The 27,228-nt window shown below is 38.8% G+C and overlaps 2 protein-coding genes and 1 long non-coding RNA gene across 3 annotated transcripts in view; 1 reads left to right on the forward strand and 2 right to left on the reverse strand.

The window, feature by feature from the left end:
- The window catches only part of LOC310725262 (uncharacterized protein), a 127,370-nt gene that overhangs the window by 34,594 nt on the left and 65,548 nt on the right, over positions 1-27,228 (forward strand). The window lies entirely within an intron of this gene.
- Positions 1,235-2,793, reverse strand: LOC310725584. Its single transcript, XR_014533438.1, has 2 exons — positions 1,666-2,793; positions 1,235-1,358 (listed from the first exon to the last, which is right to left on the reverse strand). It is a non-coding gene; the product is annotated as an uncharacterized lncRNA (long non-coding RNA).
- On the reverse strand, positions 4,548-11,749 carry LOC310733941 (uncharacterized protein; the record flags this gene model as incomplete). Its single annotated transcript, XM_083555473.1, has 3 exons — positions 11,669-11,749; positions 5,003-5,691; positions 4,548-4,665 (listed from the first exon to the last, which is right to left on the reverse strand). The coding sequence occupies exons 1-3, from the start codon at positions 11,735-11,737 to the stop codon at positions 4,548-4,550; spliced, it is 876 nt and encodes a 291-aa protein (XP_083411599.1). The 5' UTR covers positions 11,738-11,749.

Consider the following 27,228-nt stretch of genomic DNA (forward strand, 5'->3'; position numbering starts at 1 on the left):
TTCTTTAAGTAGAACCTCTCAATGCTTGCTCATGCATAAAGAATAATGTATTTAGCCACTTAGTTATAACTTGCTAAATCAGTGATAGTCAGAAATCAGAAGCCCCCAGACGTTGTGCTTTATGCTCCATCCGTTCATGAGCCTTCAGTTTGTACTATCCTGGCCGTAGATTTGTGGTAACACCAGGCTACATAATCAACTAGATATAAATGATTTCAGGAAGTTACAGAGTTAATCAAGAATTTTACATTTATTTGCCAGGCAATAAACAATAAACAAATGTCACATCTAAAACAAATAATAGAAGCATGACATGATCAGCATAAAACCAAATGTTTTAACAATGCAGTTTACTAAAGAAATGTTAAAGAATCACTGTACCTGGCAATAGAGACACACAGAGAAGTTCTGACTACAGAATGCTTGTTTTGCCAAATTTCCTTAAATACCGAAACTATCGTAAACACTTTTAAATTCAAAGTGATAAAAGTTTTGCAAACCCTTTCTTGAGACAGGATGTGACCTATAAACCGAATGTCACCTAGAACACCTGGTAAGGATCTTCTCCGGGGCAACCCTTATGTCAGTAGGACAGAATTTCCCCAAACCTGGGGTCTGATATAGGACTGAGATAATATTTCCAATCACACTGAGACCTTTAAAATGATACCAAACATGTGAAGGTAAAATGTATACATTCCAAAATTGTAAATATTACAATATGCAGTAAAGTAACTTGAATTCCGGGACCCTCTAACCCAGCCAACATTGTCATGTGGGCCCCATGTGGGTTTTTGATGGGCTGTCACTTGGTCCCTGCATGGGCAACCCAAATGGGGCCCAGAGAAATTTGTCGATCGGCTCCACATGGGCCCCATGTGTGTTAGCCCAGAGGGGCGACTGATGGGTCCATGGTGGGCTCTAAGTGGGACCTATATAGGTGTTCTTTATATGGGCCTATTTGGGTCTCAAATAGGTGTTAAAAATGGGGCCAAAGTGGGCTACAAAAAGGACCCTTATGGGGCCCACATAACTTAATCATGGGTCAACCCACAAATGGCCCCTTTATGGGGTTGTTATGGGACCACAGTGGGTGTCAAACCATTTCAAACCTCAGTTACAATGTAAAACTGTGCCTGACCAAACAAAGAACTAATAGTTGATTGTATGTGCTGCTCTATGATTAAAATTACATGGTTGATTATTTGAACTGTGAAAAATAAATGACTTTAACTCAGAATGTGTAAATCACATTTAATTTAAATTAATTCAAGTAAAAAAACAGGAAACAGGAATAACAGAATTACTAATGTAGAATAGTTCACTGGTGGGTCTATGCAGATTCCTCAGCTGCACACCTACAAAACAGTAAAGAAAGAGAAGACAGAAAAGGCAATTTAGTACATTTTTAAATTCTACCATTCACAGCAGCATCTAAAAAAACAAGCATCAATATAATTAAGACATATCCTAGAATCTCATCAGTGAATTGTTCCCACCTCTGCCTCACACAGTAATAACTTATGCCGGGGGACCAGTGTTGGTTGTGTTGTGGGGGTTTGCAGCACGTGTTGTAAAACTTTTTTATTTATTTTTAGGCAAAAACACTGATCGGGATAAAATATTATTAATTGTGCAGCCCTAGCTATAGGTTATATGACTTACACTTCCGGCTGTACTGCCCTCTGATCATGGTCCCACTGGGCTCTCAAAGCACGGTTGCCTTCTGTCTCTTGCATTTGTGAACCATTTACCAAGCGCTTTCTCCAGCTCTTTCTTACTGACAGTTTTTAGCAAACGGTTCTGCTTTAGGCTTCCTGTTAAGCAAAAAATTAATATAAAGTAGAGCATGCTACTGCATCAACCAGGGCACAACCCATTATTTGTATGCATGCAATTTACATGAGCATAAGACTATCAGTCAAAAAAATAACAAAAAAAAAACTGATCTGACTGACTTTATGAACGGAGCAAAATTACGTTTATTATCTTTAACATAATCATAACGTATCATATTTTTAGTAATGTTTAGAAATTATATAAATATGAACGTTTTTTATCACCTCTACCTATTTCACCTAAATCACATTAAAATAATGTTAAGTATTGTCACAATCTCCTCAGAGCTTTTCTCTGTGTATTGTATATACACATGTTATAAAGGTAGTGAAAGAGAAAGAGACTCCACAGTGCTTTTACTGTTTCACCCTTCTGTTATCATGAGGACACTTTATGGAGAAAACACGGGTGAAAATGGTTTGAGAAGTCGTTATTTCCACATTTTAGTAGACAATGTCCTAGTTATCTGCTAATCGTTAAGAATGTTCAGTTTTCCACAGGTGTTTATCTTTGAGGTAAACCAGTTCACTCTCCACACTTACCTTCTGTATATCGTGCCTGTAACTTTAATTACCACAAATCTTTCAGAAGTATACATTAAATTAAAACAACAGTAAAATGTGATTAATTTAAAACAAAAGATAATTTCTTACCGTGACAGAGATGTCAGGTTATCCAGGTCAGGTCAGGTCATCCAGGTCAGGTCAGGTCATCCAGGTCAGGTCAGGTGATCAGTGGTAGTGAGTGATGACCGTTTCTTCAGAATGAGAAGGCGGGAACACAGGAGCCAATGAGAGACTCTGTGAGATGCACAAGCGAAATGTTTTTTTTGTTTGTTTTTTTACTAAAGGTCGTACTATGTTATTGTTAATATATAACATTTTTGTTTCGATCATATAAAACACGCAAAAACATATCAATTGAATTTATCATCAATTGAATAATATAGCTAAATATAGCCCAGATGTGGCCCATACAGGGCCCTCGAAATAGGCAACCTAACTGGGGCCCACAACCCTGACTAAACTGGGGCCCACATTCAGCCCATCACAGTGCCCACTCTGCTCCCATGCCCACACGATGCCCGTAAAATGTAGATAAATAGTACTAATAAACTACCCACTCTGTGCAATTTGTATAAGGTATTTCAGTGTGTAAACTAATCCTAATGTAATAGTGGAGCAAAAGTGTATTTATATACAAGTAAATCTGTATTATTTAGTTTTTGCAACACTGAGCTGCACACATATTCAAACCTGTAATGTTTGCTTATACTATACATTTAAATAAACCATATTAACTTGGTCAAAAAGCACATTGCACCATTTTCTTTATATTTGAGTGGAAATTAATTGTCTAAAATTTGTATGCACACGCAATTTTCGTATGCAGCATGTAGTGTAAATATCCATTAGATTTTAGTTATTTTGGTTATTAATTAACTTTTATTTCCATTTGGTGATGAAGCTCGGGTGTTCTTGTATTCAGAGCAGTGAGAACTGCATACACTTCTAGACTGAGACTCCTGAAGTTACTGAGTGTTACAGTTGGACCCTGGAAACACAGATTTTAATGCTCCCACAATAAAGTTGATTGCTTTCCATTTTATTCTTTCTGTATAATAGAATTTTTTTAATAACTGGAATTTAATTTAGTAAATAACAATGATGATTTGTTGATACTTCATAATCATCTATGATATAGAATCAAAACATTGTTTCTATCACCAGCATTTCTATTTTCTTTCTTAGAAAAAATTAAAGTATAAGTTAACAAACAATAGCAAGAGAGAAATCAGTGAACTGTTCATGAAATAATCACAAAAAAATGTTCCTGAAGACGTTTTTAATGACACCGAGACTCATACAGTCCATTTAGAATAATCGACTTTTAACATTCACCTTAATCTCACAGGTGTTCAGTGAAGTCGAGATTAGAGCTCTGTGCAGACCAGTTCAGTTCTTCCACACCAAACTCATCCAACCATGTCTTTATGAACCTCAGTTTGTGCACTGTGGCATGGTCATGCTGGATTAATAAAGGGCCGTCTCCAAACTATTCCCACAATATTAGAAGCATAGCATTGTCCAAAATGATTTGGTATGCTAAAGTAATGAACATTTCCCTACACTTTAAATCAAGGGCTGAGTCTTACCCCTAAAGTACAGCCCCATACCATTACAACTCCTCAACCAAACTCTACAGTTGACTAATAAACTTATTCGAAGTTAGAGAAACACAAAAAATTAACGTCGGTGCAAAATACCTAAAAGGTTTATACATTTAACATTTTAGATTTAAAAAAGACTTAGGGTGAGATTTGTCTCCACTTTAATTCTTATAGGTCCAGACATATACAACAAAAATCTATTCAAATCAAGTTTGCAGTAAATCAGTAACACTGGGCTCAGGGGACAATGGATTGGAAGCCGTTTCATTAGATAATGTTCAGAAAGCACATATGGGTGAGATGCTCAGGTAGCCTCATACATGTTGCCATAAATTGTAGTTGTAGTGTAACTGTAGATGGACCAACTATGTTCTGATGGCTTGGAAAGGTGTCCAGTTTGTTAGAGCAAATTAAAATTAACATTACAATATAAAGTTCCCCCGATATTTACAGTACAATTTCCCTTTACATCCCTTTAAATAAGAAATTTAAGAAGATGATTTGTTTAATGGTTGTATGTTAGAGCACTTGTGGTTCATTAATGAGTGTTGATAAACATAGCTCCGTCCACACTGTCCACAGAGGTACAGCTTCTGTCCTGTATGACTCCGCTGGTGGCTGAGGAGGGCACTCCGATCCCTAAAACTCTTCCCACACTGTTCACAGGGATATGACTTCACTCCTGTGTGGATACGCTGGTGTATTCTGAGACTACCCTGCTGAGTAAAACTCTTCCCACACTGATGACAGTAATACGGCTTCTCTCCTGTGTGGATACGATTGTGTGATGTGAGATGAGTCTGACGATTAAAACTCTTCCCACACTGATCACAGTAATACGGCTTCACTCCTGTGTGGATACGCTGGTGTGATTTGAGACTACTCGAGTCAGTAAAACTCTTCCCACACTGATCACAGTAATACGGCTTCACTCCTGTGTGGATACGCTGGAATGATTTGAGACTACTCGAGTCAGTAAAACTCTTCCCACACTGTTCACAATAATACGGCTTCACTCCTGTGTGGATACGCTGGTGTGATTTAAGGCTACCCTGCTGAGTAAAACTCTTCCCACACTGTTCACAGTGATAAGGCTTCTCTCCTGTGTGGATATGCTGGTGTGATTTGAGATGACCCTGCTGAGTAAAACTCTTCCCACACTGTTCACAGTAATACGGCTTCACTCCTGTGTGGATACGCTGGTGTGATTTGAGACTACTCGAGTCAGTAAAACTCTTTCCACACTGTTCACAGTGATACGGCTTCACTCCTGTGTGGATACGCTGGTGTGATTTAAGACTCCCCTGCTGAGTAAAACTCTTCCCACACTGTTCACAGTGATACGGCTTCACTCCTGTGTGGATATGCTGGTGTGATTTGAGACTACTCGAGTCAGTAAAACTCTTCCCACACTGTTCACAGTGATACAGCTTCTCTCCTGTATGGATACGCTGGTGTGATTTGAGATTACGCTGATGAGTAAAACTCTTTCCACACTGTTCACAGTGATAAGGCTTCTCTCCTGTGTGGATACGCTGGTGTGATTTGAGATGACCCTGCTGAGTAAAACTCTTCCCACACTGTTCACAGTGATAAGGCTTCTCTCCTGTGTGGATACGTTGGTGTCTTTTCAGAACAGCAATTTTAGGAAAACTCTTCCCACAATCTGAGCAGTGGTGCATCTGGAAAACAATATAAAATGATTCAATATACTGTAATAATTTTAGATGTGGTCTTGCATGTTATCAGAAATGTCTGCTATAGTAATCCGATATGGTTTGAAACAAGTTAAATGAGAGGTATTTTGAGGTCTTTTAGAAAATCTTTAACCTGTTAGGCCTCGACACAGAATTTGGGACTCACAGCTGAAAATGTGCTACCTAACTTTAAATGTTAACAGTTCCTGATAAAAGTGGATACATACACAATTTAAATATCTTTAAAAAGAAGACACTTTGAGCTTTAATGTCTATTATTCACAGTTGATATTGTTTAAAAAGATATTAAGTTATAGATGATTAAGTACCGGAAAAAAAAATCCTTAAATCCTTTTATTCCTTCATATATAAATACATGAAATCAGTCCTGGAGCAATACAGAAAAATAATGGGTTAAAGCCACATGTCTCATGAGTTTATATTTTAAAATGAATGAAGATATCATAAAAAATTAGATTCCTACAAACATTTATCTGAGACTATGTCTGATCCTTTTCTCCCTCACCCTGTTTGAGAGACACCTGCTAAACTCAGGTGATCATTTATACTCTATTCATACAGTCTGGATAGAAATGAACTGCTGACCATTAAAAGCTTTTGTTCTACATGTTTGGGGCTATTGATGTTGATTTGGCATTCATATTGATGGCCAGTATGCCAGACAAGCTCTTGTTTTACAGCCATGGCCATTCATATTGTTGATGTCTGGCCATTTCAATCTCAACAACACACACAAACTTACTTTTCAAGCATTTCTCTTATAAAAACAAACAGGCAATAAAATCAATAAAATCGTTTAAAAACGGTTGAGAGAGTAGAGACTCCACCCAAGATTCCACCGCTTTTACTTTTTTATTTTTATTTATTTTATTTTTTTTGTGGTCTCAACCGTTTTCAACACAATTTTATACCAGCCAAATTTTTTATTTTATTTTTTTACCAGCAAGATGTCGTTTTTTTATGTGAAAGTTATTCGGAAATATAATAATGTAAGTAGTGCGTTTTTTAAATGCACTCATGTGTACATTAAATAATAATGTACAGGCCCTCTGGCCTGCCAAAAGATTGTAAAATTAAACATGTTCTTTCATAAAAACAAAGTGCATTCAGAACAAGTGCAACTGCTTAAAGATACAACAATACAACAATATCACTGGGAAACTTCCTGCCTTTTCAAAAACGTCCACCACAGACGGAGTGCGCATGCTCGGACGGGTTTTGCTTTTCTGTGCCGTGTTTCTCTCATTTTCAGCATGGCGATCGGATGTTTGGATTTTATTAAACCCGACATGGAGAAAGTCTTTGCAGGCGCACCCCCCCTTTAAAATTTCATTGCATGTTTTGCAAACCGCTATCCGTGGGGCTTTCTCAGATATACTGAAATACGTCCACACTGACAAGCACGTGCAGGCAGCAGTTTTTGCTTGCGTCATCACAACAAACTGTTTCGGCCGTGTTTTTTCGGTGAACAAAGTCTTTAGGCCGAAAACCGAAAATGCACTTTTGGGCCATTTTCGGACGAACATTTTCGGTGGCCAAATAGTCTGTGCATCCCTATTTAATACTTGTACAAAATCTTCCAAAATCCCCGATATTTATGTCTTCAAGGTGGAGGAGTTTTCCCATTACCAGACCAGGCAGCATTACAGTGAGGAAAATAAGTATTTTAACAACCTGCTATTTTGAAAGTTCTCCCATTTAGAAATCATGGAGGGGTCTAAAATTGTCATCGTAGGTGCATGTCCAATGTGGGAGACATAATCTAAAAAAGAAAAATCCAGAAATCACAATATATGATTTTTAAACTATTTATTTGTATGATACAGCTGCAAATAAGTATTTGAACACCTGCCTATCAGCTAGAATTCTGACCCTCAAAGACCTGTTAGTCTGCCCTTAAAATGTCCACCTCCACTACATTTATTATCCTAAATTAGATGCACCTGTTTGAGGTCGTTAGCTGCATAAAGACACCTGTCCACCCCATACAATCAGTAAGAATCCAACTACTAATATGGCCAAGACCAAAGAGCTGTCCACAGACACTAGAGACAAAATTGAACACCTCCACAAGGCTGGAAAGGGCTACGGGGAAATTGCCAAGCAGCTTGGTAAAAAAGGTCCACTGTTGGAGCAATCATTAGAAAATGAAAGAAGCTAAACATGACTGTCAATCACCATCGGACTGGGGCTCCATGCAAGATCTCACCTCGTAGGGTCTCAATGATCCTAAGGAAGGTGAGAAATCAGCCCAGAACTACACGGGAGGAGCTGGTCAATGACCTGAAAAGAGCTGAGACCACCGTTTCCAAGGTTACTGTTGGTAATACACCAAGACGTCATGGTTTGAAATCCTGCATGGCACGGAAGGTCCCCCTGCTTAAACCAGCACATGTCCAGGCACATCTTAAGTTTGCCAATGACCATTTGGATGATCCAGAGGAGTCATGGGAGAAAGTCATGTGGTCAGATGAGACCAAAATAGAACTTTTGGGTCATAATTCCACTAAATGTGTTTGGAGAAAGAAGAATGATGAATACCATCCCAAGAACACCATCCCTACTGTGAAGCATGGGGGTGGTAGTATCATGCTTTGGGGGTGTTTTTCTGCACATGGGACAGGGCGACTGCACTGTATTAAGGAGAGGATGACCGGGGCCATGTATTGCGAGACTTTGGGGAACAACCTCAGTTAGAGCATTGAAGATGGGTCGAGGCTGGGTCTTCCAACATGACAATGACCTGAAGCACACAGCCAGGATAACCAAGGAGTGGCTCTGTAAGAAACATAAAGGTTCTGGCGTGGCCTAGCCAGTCTCCAGACCAACTCCGTGTTTCTCAGCGACAGGCCAGAAACCTGACTGATCTAGAGAAGATTTGTGTGGAGGAGTGGGCCTCTGTAAAATGTTTGACCTCTGTAATTGCAAACAAAGGCTACTGTACCAAATATTAACATTGACTTTCTCAGGTGTTCAAATACTTATTTGCAGCTGTATCATACAAATAAATAGTTAAAAAAATCATACATTGTGGTTTTTGGATTTTTTTTTTTTTTAGATTATGTCTCTCACAGTGGATATGCACCTACGATGACAATTTCAGACCCCTCCATGATTTCTAAGTGGGAGAACTTGCAAAATAGCAGGGTGTTCAAATACTTATTTTCCTCACTGTATATCATCTTATTTTTAATTCCAGGAGACAGAAAAAAAGACTGTGGAACCTGTTGTGCTTCTGTGATAACATCAGAGCTTAACAGGATTCAGTCCATGATCACAAAGCTACCTGAAACTATGTTCAAGCAATGTTTGGGTGATTTTGGATTTAGCAAAATGCATTTCTGATTCAGAACATTGGCTAAAATAGCTCTCATTAGACAAAGCTCAAAATCTGGACTGGTGCAAACAATCAGTACCTACTGAGCTGATCTGCATGCTGTCTTCCAAATGATGAGTGAAAATCCCTGTGGTTGGGACAACAATACATTGATGACGACTGCAGGTAATTATCTGTGGCTGTCAAAAGCAGCAACCTACTTCCTCCTAATGGCCTATGAGGGCATTTTCAATCAACTTGTTAGCATGTACCTCCACTTTCAGACTCTCAGCTGAAAATCACCTACCTAAATGTAAATGTGAACAGTTCCTGACCAAAGTGTTCTACATACACAATTTAGATACATTTAGAAAGAAGATACTCTGACCCAGCCATTAGTGTTGCACAAGTCAGTGCACTCTTAGTGCAGGTCCCAACCCCGGATACATGTGTAGGGTTGCGTTATGAAGGACATCCAGTGTGAAACGTGCCAAATCAAACATGCAGATCACGAATCAGAATTTCATACCGGATCGGTCGAGGCCCGGGTTAGCAACGACCACCACAGGTATCGTTAGCCAACAGGGTACCGGTGGAAATTGGGCTACGGTTAGCAGAAGGAGGAGAAGGAGAGGAGGAAGACATCTACAGAGGCAGCAGAAAAAGAAGAAGTGGAGGAGAGTGGAGGTTCGGGTTGGTACTTTAAATGTTTGTACTGTAAGAATTACAGACTGCCTCAATCCAGATTCCACCCCACACTATATCAAATTCAGCTCATCCTCAAAACGGCTAAAAATTGATAAAAAAAGTATTTATGTAGTTTGATGTAGTATTTCAGTTGTATCAATCTTAATCATAGACTTAATTGAATCAGTCTGGGAAAGGGAGCAAGCCATCAAGGACTATCTCTTACCAAAAGGTGTCTAAAACCAAGATTATCATTTAAACAATACACCTTCCTGACCTGCTGGGGGGCCAGCGCCAGCAAAGGTGTGAAAACCGGTGATTACCACCTGCTGACCTCCTCCCCGAGAATGGAATCCCCCAGCCTTTTGTTCCCTGACGTATGTCCTATATCTAATTTACATTCAAAGGATAACTCCGGTCTATACTTCAAAGGGAAGAAGAATATAAAATATCTGGGCAGAGTTTGCTCGAGGTTCTTTCTGACTCTGATGAACCCAAAGTGCTTAGTGTATTTTGTCACTGCTACGCTGTTATAAACTTCTTCACTACAATCTTTGTTGTCCTCATCATTTTTTCTTACAGCACTATGACTGGTAAAGGGAGAGAGGGAGCTGATATGATGGAGAGGAGAAAGGTAGATATGTTGTGTGTTTAAGAGACCAAATGGAAAGTAAATAAGACCAAAAACTTTGGAGGTGTTTAAACTGTTCTATCATGGTGTGGATGGAAAGAGAAATGGTGTAGGGGTGATTCTGAAGGAAGAGTACAGTAAGTGTAGTGAAGGTGAAGAGAGTTTCTGATAGAATGATGAAGGTGAAGCTGGAAGTTGAAGGGGAGATGATATCATCAGTGCTTATGCTCTGCTTTACATACAGCGGGTAAAATAAGTATTGAACATGTCAACATTTTTCTCAGTAAATATATTTCTAAAGGTGCTAGTGACATAAAATCTTTATCAGATGTTGGTAACAACCCATACAATCCACACATACAAAGGAATCAAACCATACATGTCCATAAATGAAGTTGTGTAATGTTGTGAAACAACACACAAGAAAAAGTATTGAACACATGAAGACAGGGAGGTGCAAAAAGGAATGAAAAGCCAAGACAGCAGTAGATATCAATCAGTAATTAGAAAGCAATCCTGCCTATTGTCATTGTAAATTTATATCAGCTGCTTCAGTCCCAATTGATGGCCTGTATAAAGGCGTCCCATTACTAAGGTGTCACACAAGAAACATCTCATGATGGGTAAAAGTGAAGAGCTCTCTCAAGACCTTCAAATCCTTACTGTTGCAAACATACTGATTGCATTGGTTACAGAAGGATTTCTAAACTTCTGAATGTTCTGAATGGTTTGATATCTTTGTATTCGAGCAGATGTAGTTGTGTTGGCCTATTTTGATAATAGATGCGTTTTAGGCTAAGACCACCTGTTCTCTTTCGGTCCATCAACACTGTGATTCCAGGCTACACTAGTACTTAACACAGTGGAAACATGGTTCTAATTTTCAAAAGTAATACTAATAAATGATCTTAAAGTGCGAGGCAGAAACTAAACAAACTTGCAGTCCGCCACTTAATACTTTACTTTAAAACGAAACTTCCTCTGGGAGATCACTGGGATACGCATGTGAATATTTGATCTGTTAACTGGTTGCATGTGTAAAAGCTGTTGGTATCAAACATTGTTTACTTTATCAACTGAGTAAAAAGCTGAAGAACAGATCAAATAGGACAATTGATTAAAGATTTGTGAAGAAATTTCGTGTTTGCTTGTAAAAGGATTTTTTTTTAATAAATAAAAAAAAAACAGTAGTTTATTGTGATACACTTAAAGTTAAGGTATTTTTTTATTATTTAATTTTAAAATACATTATGATGTATCTTTGCCCTGCAAACCACACTGAAAGTTGAGACATGAGTAAATTGTACCTTTGATCCAGCAGCAGCAGGAGTGTGTGGAGGTTCTCCTAAAGATCTCCGTCTGGACTCTGATTTCATGATCAGAGGTGTAAAGAATTAGGACACTGGAAGAAAAAGAAGTCTGAAAGAAGTCTATAGGTACAAACACAGAGCACAAAGCAGTGGGCGGGGCCAACGGGCTCGAGTTCTAAATCTGCAAACATCATTGGCTCAGACATTGTTAGGAAGTGAAATCTGATTGGTTGTCTGTAATAATATCAAATATATAATATGAAATATTTCATATAATAAAAATTAAAAGTAATATATCAGATTGAATCCCAGTGGAAACGCGACTGATCCGAAGCTGCTGCTTTTCAGCTGATACACATTGTGTGGACAAAAGTATTTGAACATGTGTCTTTTCCAGCCAAATGTGGTTTATAAATTCACCTGAAATGCTGTTTAATGCACCATACAGCCAATTAACATGAAAACTGTTGAAACACTTCATAGAAACAGAATGTAGAATTACTGAAAGCATTTTAAATGGGATTTAAATACCTGCTACAGAGGGAAGCATGAGCTTTTCTGTAGCTATTATTGCTTTTATGTTCATTACACAGGACCAAATATCAGTTTATTTTATCTTTCCATAATGAGCTGGAATAAAACATAAATGCTGTGGTGACTCCCGTGTGTAATGCTGCATAATGGCACTGCTGGAGGATTACGCTAATGGAAGATTAAGGAGAAAAAGAGTCTCTAGGGACCATGATGATTTCTTGTCCATGATGAAGACTGGATAATAAGCTGATTTAGATTCCTACAGCTGTGCTCCTGGATCTATGTGCTGAATTGGGTCCAGTACTACAGAGGGCAACACACCAGAACCATGCCATCCCCGTCCAAATACAGGTCCTCACCACTCTGGGGGTTAATGACAACAGGTTGTTTTAGTGGGAAATGGCAGACAGGGAAAGACTTTATATAAATGTTATATATAATTAACTTTTTCACAAAGACCTTCTTTGAATATAATATAATTCTAATAAATCTCATGCTATAGGTCTGGTATCTGCCCCTGAGTGTCATAATGCCTGTCATTTTGGATGTTATTATTAAGGTGGGTAGTCGATACATCAGGTTTCCCTTCACTGTGCAAGAACAGGCTGACATTAAAATGCACTTTGCAGCAATGTTCAGTTTTCAAATGTAATCAACACAATTGACTGCACTCATATTTCTGTAAAGACTCTGTATGAAAAGGAATTTGTTGATGTTAATAAACAGCATATGCTTTCTGTTAAAGTGCAAGTCATATGTGACTCTAACACGACCCACACAAACATTGTGGCACGCTGACCTTCTTCAGCACATGATTCCTTTATCCTGACACATAGCAGTGTAGGGAACAGACTACAGGCAGCTGCAGGACGTGATGACTGGCTTCTTGTTGAGTTTAACAACATGTAGAAATTGTAAACATTGTCCTGATGTAGTCTATAATATGACAGGTGACAGAGGCTTCACCCCTCAGATGCTCCTCACCTCCTGAAATGCAGATGTGGAGCTCTGGATGTCTCAGCTGGCAGATTTTTATACCACCCAGAAAATGTGTGTAAGATTATCAGGGTGTGTGCTGTTTTGCACAATGTGGCACTGAGGACCAGTTTCCCTCTCCCTCCTGACCTCCCTCCCCCTTAGCATTATGACCCCTAACCACAGCCCCCTGCCCCATAAGAGGGATATAAACAAGATGGAAGAATCCATGAGGAGGTCATACGGCGTTTGAAAGGAAGACAAAAATCATGGTTTTACTTCATCTTTTAATAATTGTGCAATTTTACTTTTGTCACATGTTCCCAAAAGTTTATCATGTGGATTTTAATTATTTAGCTTAAAAGCATCCTCCAGTTGAGAAACACTGATTTAGAATCAGGATTTAAATGATGTCGAACACTTCAATAAACAAGTGATTTCATATTTTAGATTTTTATTGATTTTATTAATTATTATTGGACATGGAGAGGTTTAGCTTTCAGTTCCTGTCCTTGATGTCCAGACTCACTTGCCTTTATTTTCTTTCTTTCTTTCTTTCGTTTTTTTTTGTTGTTTTTTTAACTGGAATAGTCGTCTGATCCAGTCTGGCAAAAGAGCAGATATAGAATTGTGAGACTTCAGTGAAGACCACACCGCATTGTGAATCCTCAAATCACCACTGTGACGTCTCGATGAGAATACAATTGAGTCTGTTCCGATTGTGTGAAATTTGCGACAAAGGATAGGACGACAATTCCAATCACGATGTTTCGCTGGTTCAGTTGTCCATAGAACATAGCCACAGAAGGTGATGGTGTAGTACGTTACAAAGGTGCTTTGCATGACGAAGTCCGTGAACAGAAAACTGTGAGTTCCCGGAGCAACCAGCGAGCGGGCAGGAACTCCAAACGATTGGGCAAGGGTAATAGCCCTACGCACATGAAAGATACGGGTGATCAGCTGAAGTCCTGCAGGAAGATCATAGACAGAGTTCTGGATGGAATCTAGCCACATTCCATCTGGGGAGAACATGTCAGCATGGTGCAGAATGTCGATCACCGGTCTGAACGGGTCCTCATCAGTTTCCCAAACGAATTCGTCCTTTTTTGGTGGAAACCTGAACCATTTACAGATTAAATTATTGCACTGTTTACCTAAAGGACAGGTGGGCTGCTCCAGGCACCACAGGCAATGCTTTTGAAGAACAAGTAAATAACAAACATCGCAGGGAGCTCTAGAGGTGAGAAAGTTGAAGCGATAGCCCTCAGCACATGCTTCGATGTAAGCACACGTGCCTTGATGCAGACGCATACCTTGCAGAAGCCTCCTTTGTTTACCAGCTGCCATGTTCCTGCATACAGCATAAAATACACAAAACAACAACAACATGATTTATATACGATATTATCAAAGGATCAGAATTGAAGCGTAGAAAGAGTTTAGTGATTTTAGTTATAAGAAAACGTTTGTTAAAGTCATTTTTTCTCATTGACTAGGGCCATAATCCCTCCATCCAAATCCACATAGATGTTTTCTGTAGAAGACTCTTCACCTGTAATTTTATACACTGGGAGCTGTACGTATTGTCTAAACAATGACAAGGAATTCCACAACAGATAAAACATGCCACGGCTGCAAGGATTATTAAAATTGTAGTCCCAGTCTGACCCTATTCTACTCTATTTATTAGTATATTATGTTAATTATACTTGGAGTAAACAGGTTACATGAGTTTGATTAAAATATGGGATTAATAGGTTAAATGAATCTACTTCATTGTATCTAATAGATTTTATACTAATTATTAGGTCAATATGATGGATTAATATAAAAAGCTAAACTATAAAAGCTAATCTTAGCTAGCCGGCTAGTTACCCATGCTAATGTCACTAAATAATTACTTTTGACTTTTCGAGTCTTCTACTAAATTGTCAGGAATCCCCCTGCCACGCCCCCTTTGGTGCTTTGGGGAACGCCCTGCTCCTTCTCTCATCTGCCCCGCCCACATGGAGCTCCTCGCATCGGGCTTCATTGAGAACACCTGAGGCATATTCACTCACTCATCACACCGCCGATATAAACCCCACATTCACCCACACTCCGGCTCCTTTATTCACATAATTATTTAGAAGACTTACCAGGTACCTGTATGAAGAAATGTTTAATAGAAGTTGTAAATGTTCTTAGATGCTGCTAATCGCTGCTGCTTCTTGCTGCTGTTTGTTTGTTTGGCGGTTGTCAAGGAGATACTAGAATTTTTATGAAGATTCTGTACGCAGCACTCTGGTAGGAGCTTAAACCAAAAATTCAGCCTTAAAGAAAATATAACTGTTTTATCCTGCTCCTTTTGCCACATCTCATCTCTGAGACTTTTCAGATGTTGCTACACTGAAAACTAAATACAGATCTCAGCTCAATATTGAACATGACTTGAGAGTGACAGTATCAAGTCTACAACCCCGTTTTGAAAAGATTTATGAAATGATTTTGCTCTATTTTGCACAGACTGCAAAGTGACAGAAAGTCCAAGAGATAACACAACTACACCTTTATTTTCTCTATTTTTGTTTTTGATGCTACTTGATGTTCATTTAGAATTGGATAGTTCAATAAATTAGACATTTTTTAACTTGAAGAATTTCATTATCCTTTTTTGAGGTGACGGAGGACAGGTGGGTTTTTAAACCCATCCCTCTGAAGTGGTAAATGGCAGAAAAAGATTGAGAATCACTGCATTAAAACACAAACAGAAGTCACATTAGTACAGAATGGAGCATAAAGCTCGTCCTGATAGTGCCGCTAGAGGGCAGTGTGAGACTGAGAGTTGAGGATGTGAGCTGTGTGAAGCTGGGGATCAATAGTCTGTTAAGGGGTGGGAAGAGACGATGGACATTTGTTATGGTTTTTGGCAGATCGATGTATATAAATCCCCCAATGGTGCACAAAACTACTGATGATGTGAATGAAAATACATCACTTGTAACTCATGTTAATTAATATCTGTATGATTTGACTAATTTTTCCCAATAAAGGGGCATAAAATGGATGTATATTTATTTTCTTAATGTACTTATTTAACCTTTAACATTTTTAACACAAGTTTATTATATAGGACTTTTGTATTTGTTTATTTATATTCTACACAATAATAATAATAAATCATTATTATTATTATTATTATTAAGATAATAATGGGTTCAGCAGGTTCACAGAATAATTCATGAGTCACTGTTTTATGAACGATAAAACATTTTATTTTTAATTACTGAAAATGCTACAAAAATGTCAAATGATAAATTATAATAGATGCAAACACACAAAATACAAATATTACAAAACTATGTATATATTAATAAAGGTTATTTAACAATAGATATAATCAAGTACAATGATAAAAGTCCCTAATTGGGTTTAAAACAACAACCTAATCATAAATAACTATAGATTATAATAGTAGTAAATCCACAAAAATAAACAGTAAAATGAGTCGCTCAAAACACCAGCAAGAAATGATTAAAGGAGCAGAACTGGAAGAAACAGCAGGACCGGATGCGGATGCAGGACCGGATGCGGATGCAGGACCGGATGCGGATGCAGGACCGGATGCGGATGCAGGACCGGATGCGGATGAAGGACCGGATGCAGATGAATCACTGGCTAAAGGAGATGGACTTTGACTACCAGGCTGTTAAGACACATATTGTATATTATAAACTTAAACATAATGATGATGATGACATATAAAGGGCTGTATAATGATGGGGGTGGAGGTAGGGGGCGCTACAGCAGTAGGAGTGGAGTAAAGCAGGTGGAACACTTACGACCTGGTAAAAGAACAATAAAGAGTGTGGAACACAGGTTTTATTTACCTTTTAGTCTTGGTATTTTTTTACAGATCTAAATAAGAAGAAACATCGCAAAATCTAACATTCACACATTAATATGTTTAATCCACAATCATCTCTGTACACTAGTGAGAGTCTGAGGGCAGAAGTGATATGAAGATCTATAAATATAACACACTTTAACACACTTGAGCAAAAACCAAAGTCTTTTACAATGATCTCAGTGCTTCCACTATTTGATCACTGGATGAGAAATGGGAATAGATAAAGCAGATATTGTTCTATATGATTAGGGATGTAAACTGTAGCAGCGGTGCGCGAGTGGAGGCGGAGCCGGACGGCACGAGCGGTAAGAAACACCTGCAGCTGATGAGACTAATCAGTGCTCTGTTTCAGTCTGGTGACACAAAAAAAAAAGAGGGACACCAAGCAGAGAGACGAGCGGAAGGTTGCTGAAGGGGAAATAAGTGCAGACGGGCGCCGGTGGAAGACGCGTCGGCTGGAAAGTGAACTCGTGTGGACGCAAAGAAAAGTTGTGCCGGTGCGTGAGGAAACTCTGGCGGGCGCTAAAGAGAGAAAGCGTGAGGGAGGGACCATCGGCGAACGTCAAGAAGGAAAGGCGTCCCGAACCGTGAGTGTGTGGGTGAACCCTGGTGTGAGCACTGGAAAGGAAAACGCCAGGGTGAAAACGAAAGAAAATAAAGAAGCTCTGCTTGGTGAACTTTTGCCTGTCTGTCTTTCTTCCAGTGCAGTTTGTTACATAAACATCACTTTATTAAGATTTTTTAAATAAAAATAAATATTGCAACAATTATTTCTGCATCCCACAGCAGAGGACATTTAAAGCACATGAGTGTGGTCACAAATATAGTTGTGCAGGTCCACAGTGACGTGACATGAAAGAGATGAACACCTGAAAGTCTGAAATGAACACTTTAGGAGGGTGGAATCCACAAAGACGTTTCTGTGGTCCACTGGAACGTTTCGACTGGCCGTGGACCTGCACTGGACATTTTTTACTCTGTACAAATAAAGACCTTTAGGTTATGGTACCGGTGTTTAATCATGTTCTCATACACATTTTAACAGCACAAACCTTATAAAACAGATCGAACCATTTCTTCTGACGGGGAGCAGGTGTGTTTCCAGGTTCAGAGCCAAACCCCAGTGCTGCCAAACCGCCACAGACGAGACGTCCACTCATCGTCAACTACCCCCGCGGACGAGACGTCCACTCATCATCTACCGCCACAGACGAGACGTCCACTCATCATCCTCTACCACCACAGACGAGACGTCCACTCATCGTTCCTCTACCGCCGCAGACGAGACGTCCACTCATCGTTCCTCTACCGCCGCAGACGAGACGTCCACTCATCGTTCCTCTACCGCCGCAGACGAGACGTCCACTCATCGTTCCTCTACCGCCGCAGACGAGACGTCCACTCATCGTTCCTCTACCGCCGCAGACGAGACGTCCACTCATCGTTCCTCTACCGCCGCAGACGAGACGTCCACTCATCGTCCTCTACCGCCGCAGACGAGACGTCCACTCATCGTCCTCTACCGCCGCAGACGAGACGTCCACTCATCGTCCTCTACCGCCGCAGTCGAGACGTCCACTCATCGTCCTCTACCGCCGCAGTCGAGACGTCCACTCATCGTCCTCTACTGCACTGATGAGCTCACGAAAAAACACATTCATGTAAATGTAATGTACGTATGAGAATTTAGTTTTTAAGATACATGAATCTGTTGTTGTTTATGTCGTTAATGTAACATATAATAAGAGATAGTAGCTTGAAAAGTGATGCAATGTACAATTACCATGCGCAAAAATACATTAATACACAATATCATACACAAAAAAGTTCTTTCTAATGATCTGTTCTGTATGTTAATGCAGTTCATTGTAAAAGACAGTAACACAGGAAGTGCTGCAGTATATTAGTACATCATGATCACCAAAGATCAGAACAACAACCAGAACAACACCATAATAGACAATAAAATACAGGAAAATATGCACAAGTCTATTGTGGTTCATGTGGTTGGTCATGTAGTAAATTTTACCTGAGTTTTCTTAAAGTCTAATTCCAGAAAATATACGTGCCGTGGACTACAGTTGAACACCTGGAGAATAAAAGATGGACAAACTCGTGCCCAGTGTTGTGCTGGTTACTAAGAAATAGTGACTAGTTACAGTTACTAGTTAATTCATTCAAAAAGTAACTCAATAACTTTGTTGATTATTTACACCAAAAAGTAATGCGTTACTGTTAAAAGTAACTTTTTAGTTACTTTTTAAAAGAACCTTCTTTAATGTTCCCATTAATGCCCTTTTATGTGTTATGGTCTACAAACACAACACTGACTTAAACACACAGTCATTTTTAAACACTATTTTATTAAAGTCAGAGCAGCACAAACTGAATATATCACAAGGATTTCTGAAATAAAGAACAAAACAAGCTGAATAATATATTCACAATCAAAAACTAAAGTGGCTTCTGCATCATAAAAGCTGTTGTGTTGAGCTCTTAAACATGTTCCTTTCACAGCTGAAGTATGAAAACGATCAACAATGTAGAACAGAACACCGGGTTAGCTTCTAGCTTCTAGCTCCTCAGGCATGGAGTTTCTGGAGGAGCTTCAACAGATTGGAGTTGCTGTTTATCGCAGTAGATACGACCTTCAAACCAGAAAGACACAGCTTACATTAGACTAAAACGTTTTTGTCTTTATGCTCAACTAAAGTGAAATAAATGCATATTTCCACTTTGAGAAACTCGTCTTGCTCTCGCCTCGACTCGCCATTACTGCCGCACAGACCTGAATAAACGGAGACACGCCCACAGTGCGTCTTCTTCGTGTTTACAGTGGTTCATCCTCCAATCCTACAATGCGTCGCTGCTGTAAACAGGTTAGACTGTAGTCTACACTTCAGCCCAAATTCATTCATTTAATAAAAGTTACCATACGGTAACGGTAACAAAGTTACTTTATTTTTAAAAGTAATGCGTTACCTTCCAACACTGTATGTATATATATATTTATTTTTTTTATGTGTGTGTGTGTGTGTGTGTAAGACAGTGAGGAGTGTGACTTCTGAAGACAGAAGTCTGTCCTGAAGGTGTATCAGCACTTCACTGAACTGTACACTCACCTGATACACACACACACACACACACACACACACAGCTGCATTAACACATTTAAATCGCAATCTCTCTAATCACACTTAATTCCTCCAGGATTAATTACAGGTTGGGTGACCTCTAACCTCTCGTGTGATGCTGATGTTCCTCCTCAGAAGTCCGTCTGCTGCCTGAAGTCTCAGCTCCACCCTCTTCAGGTCATCAGACTTCATCAGGGCTGTCAATTAAACACAACCTATGTTTATCTACACTTATGATACCAGGACGAGAAAAAACCCCTCTGAAGATGTTCTTCTTAAAGATTGAAATCCGTATCAGAGCTCTTTTATAGAAATATATATATGACTGTATAATGCTGCTGCCATTAGGACTTTATTTCACATCACATGAATCGACTTTAAAAAAGAGCTGGAATAAATAGAGTGAGAACAGCAGCCGCCGCACAGACTCCAGATCACACACTCTCATACAGTATTTAAAAAGCACTTGTATTCCTCTCAGCCGAGAACAGAAAGCTGAGGGTACATTGGGAACAAGTTTCCCAAACTGTATAGTTGCAATCTGGAAAACATTTTGCCTGAATCATTATTTCTGCTCATTTATGCTGTGCAGATGATTGTGTGGATCCATAGGGTAGTGGTCGTCACATCTGCTTTACACACAGAAGGTCCTTCCAGTGGAACCATGCAGGTTGCAAGCATGAGTGAGGTTTATATATTACTCACAAATTGTTACTCAATCCTGGAAATAAATAAACAGTTTTGCATGTTTCTGCATTGTGGTTAAAACAGAAATGGAGAAAAAGCATTCCAACATTAGAATCAGAGACTCAAGGGCATGGCTCCACTGGGGCTCGAACCCAGGACCTTCTGCGTGTAAAGCAGACGTGATGACCGCTACACTATGGAACCTGCTGCTGAGACGGTTGATGTCCAATGTGCATAAATAGAAACATATCTCTCAAAATCTAACTGGAAAAATATAAATTAAACTTAGAAAATTCACTGACTCAAATGTCACAATCATCTCCACTGTTTTGGGCATGAGCTTTATGAGAGTCTCCTCACTGTTCACATAAGGCTACATAACCCCTACAGAGGGGTTCTCTGCCTCGATCCTGTCCAAAATCACAGACAGAAACGTCTCCTCTAAGGACTAAATAAGACGAAAGAAAAGGATCATCCAATATCCAACTAAATCAAACATGTGTTCAAATCATGTATATAAACAAACATTAAGGAGTTAAGACTTGACTGTAGACCAGGTTTAGGAAAACTACTAGACTTTGTTTAAACCAAAACCTGGAGTAAACGTTTTTACACCACAAACCATATCTACTGTTCATTTTAACAACATCAGAGCACTGAATGAACTTTTACAAATGAGAAAACTCAAATCCACAGCTAAACAATAAAGTTGTTTGAATTTTGTGCACACTAAATAAAACAGAAGATAATAACTGACCTTGTTTACACAAAACACAGATGTGACCGATTTTCCCTCATCTGTCAGACCAGGAAGTTTACAACTCCCTTTAAGTAGTGCAGAAACCCAGTTAGTAGATAATAAATCATAACTGGCATCATAAAGAGTTTCCAATGCACAAGCGATGAGGGATTGTGTTTTGTTGTGTTTGTGCTGTGCAGTATCGATTCGAGGTCTTTTAGCAGTCGTGGGTTGTGACGTGTCTGATGCAGTTCTCTTTTTGCTCTCGGGTTTGTCTTGGTGAAAGTGAGGGCAGAGATGTTCACGGCTTTATTTCCTGAGATGGGATTGTTGTGCCTCTGATTGGAGCTCTCCTGCTTGGAGGGCAGGATTCCTGGAACATGAATGGCATGCCTGGGAGGAGCTGATCAAAACTCAGTAATAGCAAAGGGAACTCGACCTGATGCTGAAGGCTTCTTCATGGGTCCTGCATATAAAATAAATAAATAAATAATCGAACAAAGCTGCATGTTTTATTTCTGCATAATGAATACAGCCTACAATCTGATCATTTCTGTACATGTTAAAGGTGTGTTGTGTAAAATAATTTACTAAATGAAATGAAAGGTGCTCAGATCACACTAATGACATTATATGTTTATTTAATAAAACTGTATCATGCAGTAATAATGTGCTTGTATCGTCTTACACACTGAAGACATAAACATCAACACTATAGATACCTTTAAGTGCCAGAAGCTGGTTTTCAACACTTTCATTCCTGTGAAAAGGAAAAGTCTTTATGGGTATGCAGAACAATATTTTTATGTTTATGTAGAGAATCCATCATATGCAATACTCTGTGTACCGTGTTTCTATATAAATGATGTACTTGAATAAAGTACTGGGTTAAAAGTCACATGTATCATGTATGTATATTTAACATTTTATGAAGATATTATTAACATGTAGATTTCTACAAACATTTATCTGAGAATATTTCTGGTCCTTTTTTCCCTCACAGATGTAAAATTGACTCAGATTTTCCATCCACATGCAGATCACCAGGTCGCTGTCGTCATTCCGCACAAGAATATTTTCCTCATCTGTGCTTCATGCAATCTTTAATAAAACAACTTTTTTTTACTGTCCACTTTTTATTTTCTTTTTTATTTCTTGTAAACAAAGCTCAGTTAGCACAAGCTGGAAAGAGCTGCATTCCACTTCCTGCCAGGTGCGTCACAGTGCACGTCACGCGCTCTTTCACCACTAAGAGCTTCTAAAGATGAATAAAACTAAGAACTCGCCCACACGGGGAATAAAAACCTTCCATGTATCGTTAAAATCCTGCACTCATTGGCTACATTTTCTATGGAACATGTGTTTCCACACTGCTACTGGCTGAAAATAAAAGATTGGAAATGAAAGGTGGTGCAAAGCAAAACGTCACCACAAACACCTGCAGAGTTCAGTTGTATCACTGATAAGATTCTACCTGTCTTTGCCTTTTTTAGTGGTTACTCTCATTTGTTTATTATTTGTTGAAGAAATAAGAGATTGGATGACCCATAACTTTCTGCTATTAAATTCTGATAAAACGGAGATTTTGCTCATCGGCCCAAAAAATAGTACACAGAAGCTCCGGCATCTCAGCCTGCATTTAGACGGTTGTTCTGTAACTACTAGTTCAACGGTAAAAGACCTGGGAGTTATTTTAGACAGCAACTTATCTTTCAAAAATCACATCAATCAAGTTACAAAAACAGCCTTCTTTCACCTTAGAAATATTTCTAAGCTAAGAAATATGTTATCTATATCTGATGCAGAGAAGCTCGTCCATGTGTTTATGACCTCTAGAATAGACTACTGTAATGCATTACTAGGTGGATGTCCTGCATCATTAATAAACAAGCTTCAGTTAGTTCAGAATGCCGCAGCAAGAGTTCTTACTAGGTCAAGAAAATACGATCATATAACCCCAATGTTATCGTCCCTACATTGGCTTCCTATTAAGTTTCGAATAGACTACAAACTACTGCTACTCACTTATAAAGCACTAAATGGTTTGGCTCCCATGTATCTATCCAGTCTTTTAACACGCTACAATCCGCCACGCTCCCTGAGATCTCAAAACTCTGGGCTTCTAGTAGTTCCTAGAATAGCAAAGTCCACTAAAGGCGGTAGAGCATTTTCACATTTAGCTCCTAAACTCTGGAATAGTCTTCCTGACAGTGTTCGGGGTTCAGATACACTCTCCCAGTTTAAGTGCAGATTAAAAACATATCTTTTTAGCAAAGCCTACACATAACACACATCACACACATCACATCACAACCTTGTGCTCCAGAACATCTGATCACATGCACATTATCAACTTGTGCTGTTAATATCATGAACAGCAGCTACGCTAATTCCTCTCCACTGCTTCTCTTTCTCTCCCCATCCCGAGGCTTCCTGAGGTTTGGCAAGCTCCAGTCACGTCCCACCTCGTGAAGATTATGGACCTATGGATGATCATGGAGAAGTAGATGCCGAGTGTTTAAAGGCCCTGGCATGGAGAAGCTGATGCTGGATCTATGATGATCACAAATTGTTCTGTATTGTTGAAAGATTTATGACCAAACTTTTGATGTCACCCATATGAGGATGGGTTCCCCTTTGAGTCTGGTTCCTCTCAAGGTTTCTTCCTCATATCATCTAAGGGAGTTTTTCCTTGCCACTGTCGCCACGGCTGCTCATCAGGGACAAACGCACACCATTCACCTTCACTGTTGTTTTCTGTAAAGCTGCTTTGAGACAATGTCTGTTGTGAAAAGCGCTATACAAATAAACTTGACTTGACTTGACTTATTAAAACTACATTCTACCAGCCATATTTATTTTTTTCCACCAAAATATCGTTCTTTATGCGAAACTTACTCTAAAACAGATACAAACAAAAGACCAAAAATGCTCTACGGTATGTTGTTCAGTGGAAATTTATCTTTCCAAATAAACAGGAATTTGCAGCAATTGTGCGTTTGGATGCGTTTGTGACTCGTTATTACAATTAGAGTGTAAGTAAGGTTTTTTTATGCATGTTGTTTGTGTGTACTGTTTACACAAATTTAGGAAATACATTCGTTATAAGTGTTCCAAAACAGTGATCTAAAATCGATGCTTGAGGCTTAAACCTTTAGAATGATATATAATTTATCATGATAACTTATACCCCTTTTCATTTAATCTATTGTTAAATTACTCCAGCAAACAGTGGTCACTTCAGGTGGCTGCTTGAACTGTAGGCTCCGCCTCCTCTGGTCAGGCTCTTGCTCTTGATTGGTCCTTTTTTCCCCAGGCCTCCATTACAATTACCAGGTGACTTCGCCTACATATAGTAGAGAGCTGAAGACAGAGCCAACACAAGGAGGGGGGAGTAGAAGAAAACAGCACAGACACGTAACAGCAGCGTCCTGGTGCATGTTAAAAATAAAGTAACTCTGTTACCGTTACCGTATGATGCGTTACCTGTTACTTTTTAAAAGAATGAATTTGGGCTGAAGTGTAGACTACAGTCTGACCTGTTTACAGCAGAGACGCATTGTAGGATTGGAGGATGAACCACTGTAAACACAAAGAAGACGCACTGTGGGCGTGTCTCCGTTTATTCAGGTCTGTGCGGCAGTAATGGCGAGTCGAGGCGAGAGCAAGACGAGTTTCTCAAAGTGGAAATACGCTCATTATTTCACTTTAGTTGAGCATAAAGACAAAAACTTTTTAGTCAAATGTAAGCTGTGTCTTTCTGATTTGAAGGTCGTATCTACTGTGATAGCAACACCTCGAGAAGCTCCATGCCTGAGGAGCTAGAAGCTAGAAGCTAACCCGGTGTTATATTCTACATCAGGGGTCACCAATGTGGTGCCCGCAGGCACCAGGTCGCCCACAAGGACCACATGAGTCGCCAGCGAGCCTTTTCTAAAAATAGCTGTTTCCTACCTTGTTAAATGATTGTTGATAATTATTGTGAGAAATCATTAACATGATCAGTGTCTTCACATAGATCAGGGGTGTCAAACTCAGTGTCAAATCTGGCCCGCGAGATGATTTTATAAAGATCTATTATTATTGGTATTAATGTCCCGGCAAAATGAAGCGCTGATAACACAAACTACAGATCCCATAATGCAGCGCTTCAGCTGTCTTACAGATCGTAGAGTACCTGGGAACATTTCAGCATCAATCAAGCTTCTGTTGATGTATTTAACCCTATTGTACAGTAATTGTGAAACCCCTCACATTGGCAAAGAGAAAAGTTGATTCTGAAAACAGAGCACTTTTATACCGATGGGATTCTGAGTAGATGTTTACTGACACTGGCGGTAAACACATGTGTCTTATTTTTGGAGCGAATGTGGCTGTAATTAAGGAATTTAATCTAAGATGGTACTACGAGACAAAACATCAGGAGAAGCTGAAAAACCTGAATGCAGAGCAGAAGATCCAGAAAGTAGAAAAGTTAAAGAAGAATCCCTTATTTCAGCAGATGTTTTTAACCAGAGCAAAATCACAAAGTGAAGCTGGTGTGAAAACAGAGGAGAAATCAGTCACATCAGCCAGTTATTTACTGAGGGAGAGTTTCTGAAGAGCTGCATGATGAAGCGGTGAGACGTCTTGTGTTTGACAGGAGATATTTTTATGAAGAGCAAAATATTTTAAGTTATTTAAAGTTTAAAATTATTTTTTATAAAATGGCATAAAAGCAAAGAAATCAGATTGTTTTGATTTGTTGTTATTTTAACGTTTACTTAAAAGCACAATTTTTATTGATTTGTTCAGGGTTTTTTCGCAGCATGTTCATATTTCTAACTTGTATACTTTTGACAGGAGATATTTTTATGGAGATCTATTTATTTATTTATTATATTGGTTTATTTATTCTGGAATAATATTCCTGTCTGTTCTTATCCATATTTATGTTAAAAAAAACATTGTTTTAGTGTGTTCAATAAATGTTTATCCTGTTCGGCATGCGACATAAAGTGTTCTTTGAGATTCGGCCCCCCTGTGAAATTGAATTTGACACCCTGATATAGATGAATATCATTAATTATTAATAATCACATATAATTAAAGGTAAATTAAGCAAATCTTTTATTTCAGAATTGTGTATCAAACTGGTAGCCCTTCACATTAGTCGGTACCCAAGAAGTAGCTTTTGGTGTCAAAAAGGTTGGTGACCCCTGTTCTACATTGTTGATAGTTTTCATACTTAAGCTGTAAAGGGGACAATTTTTAAGAGCTCAACACAACAGCTTTTATGATGCAGAAGCCACTTTAGTTTTTGATTGTGAATATATTATTCAGCTTGTTTTGTTATTTATTTCAGAAATGCTTGTGATATATTCAGTTACTTTTTGAATGAAGTAACAAGTAACTGTAACTAGTTACTATTTTTTAGTAACAAGCACAACACTGGTGATTAGTATAGTATATTTATTTCAAACTCATGTAACCTATTTACTCCAAGTATAATAAAAATAATAAAAATAAATAGAGTAGAATAGGGTCTGACTAATGTTATGAGTCTGTAGGAGAAACAAAAACAAGGCAGACTTAAGCATGTTTATTGGGAAAGAAGAGT

The sequence above is a fragment of the Silurus aristotelis genome, assembly GCF_946808225.1.
Source record: "Silurus aristotelis genome assembly, chromosome: 1".
NCBI lineage: Eukaryota > Metazoa > Chordata > Actinopteri > Siluriformes > Siluridae > Silurus > Silurus aristotelis.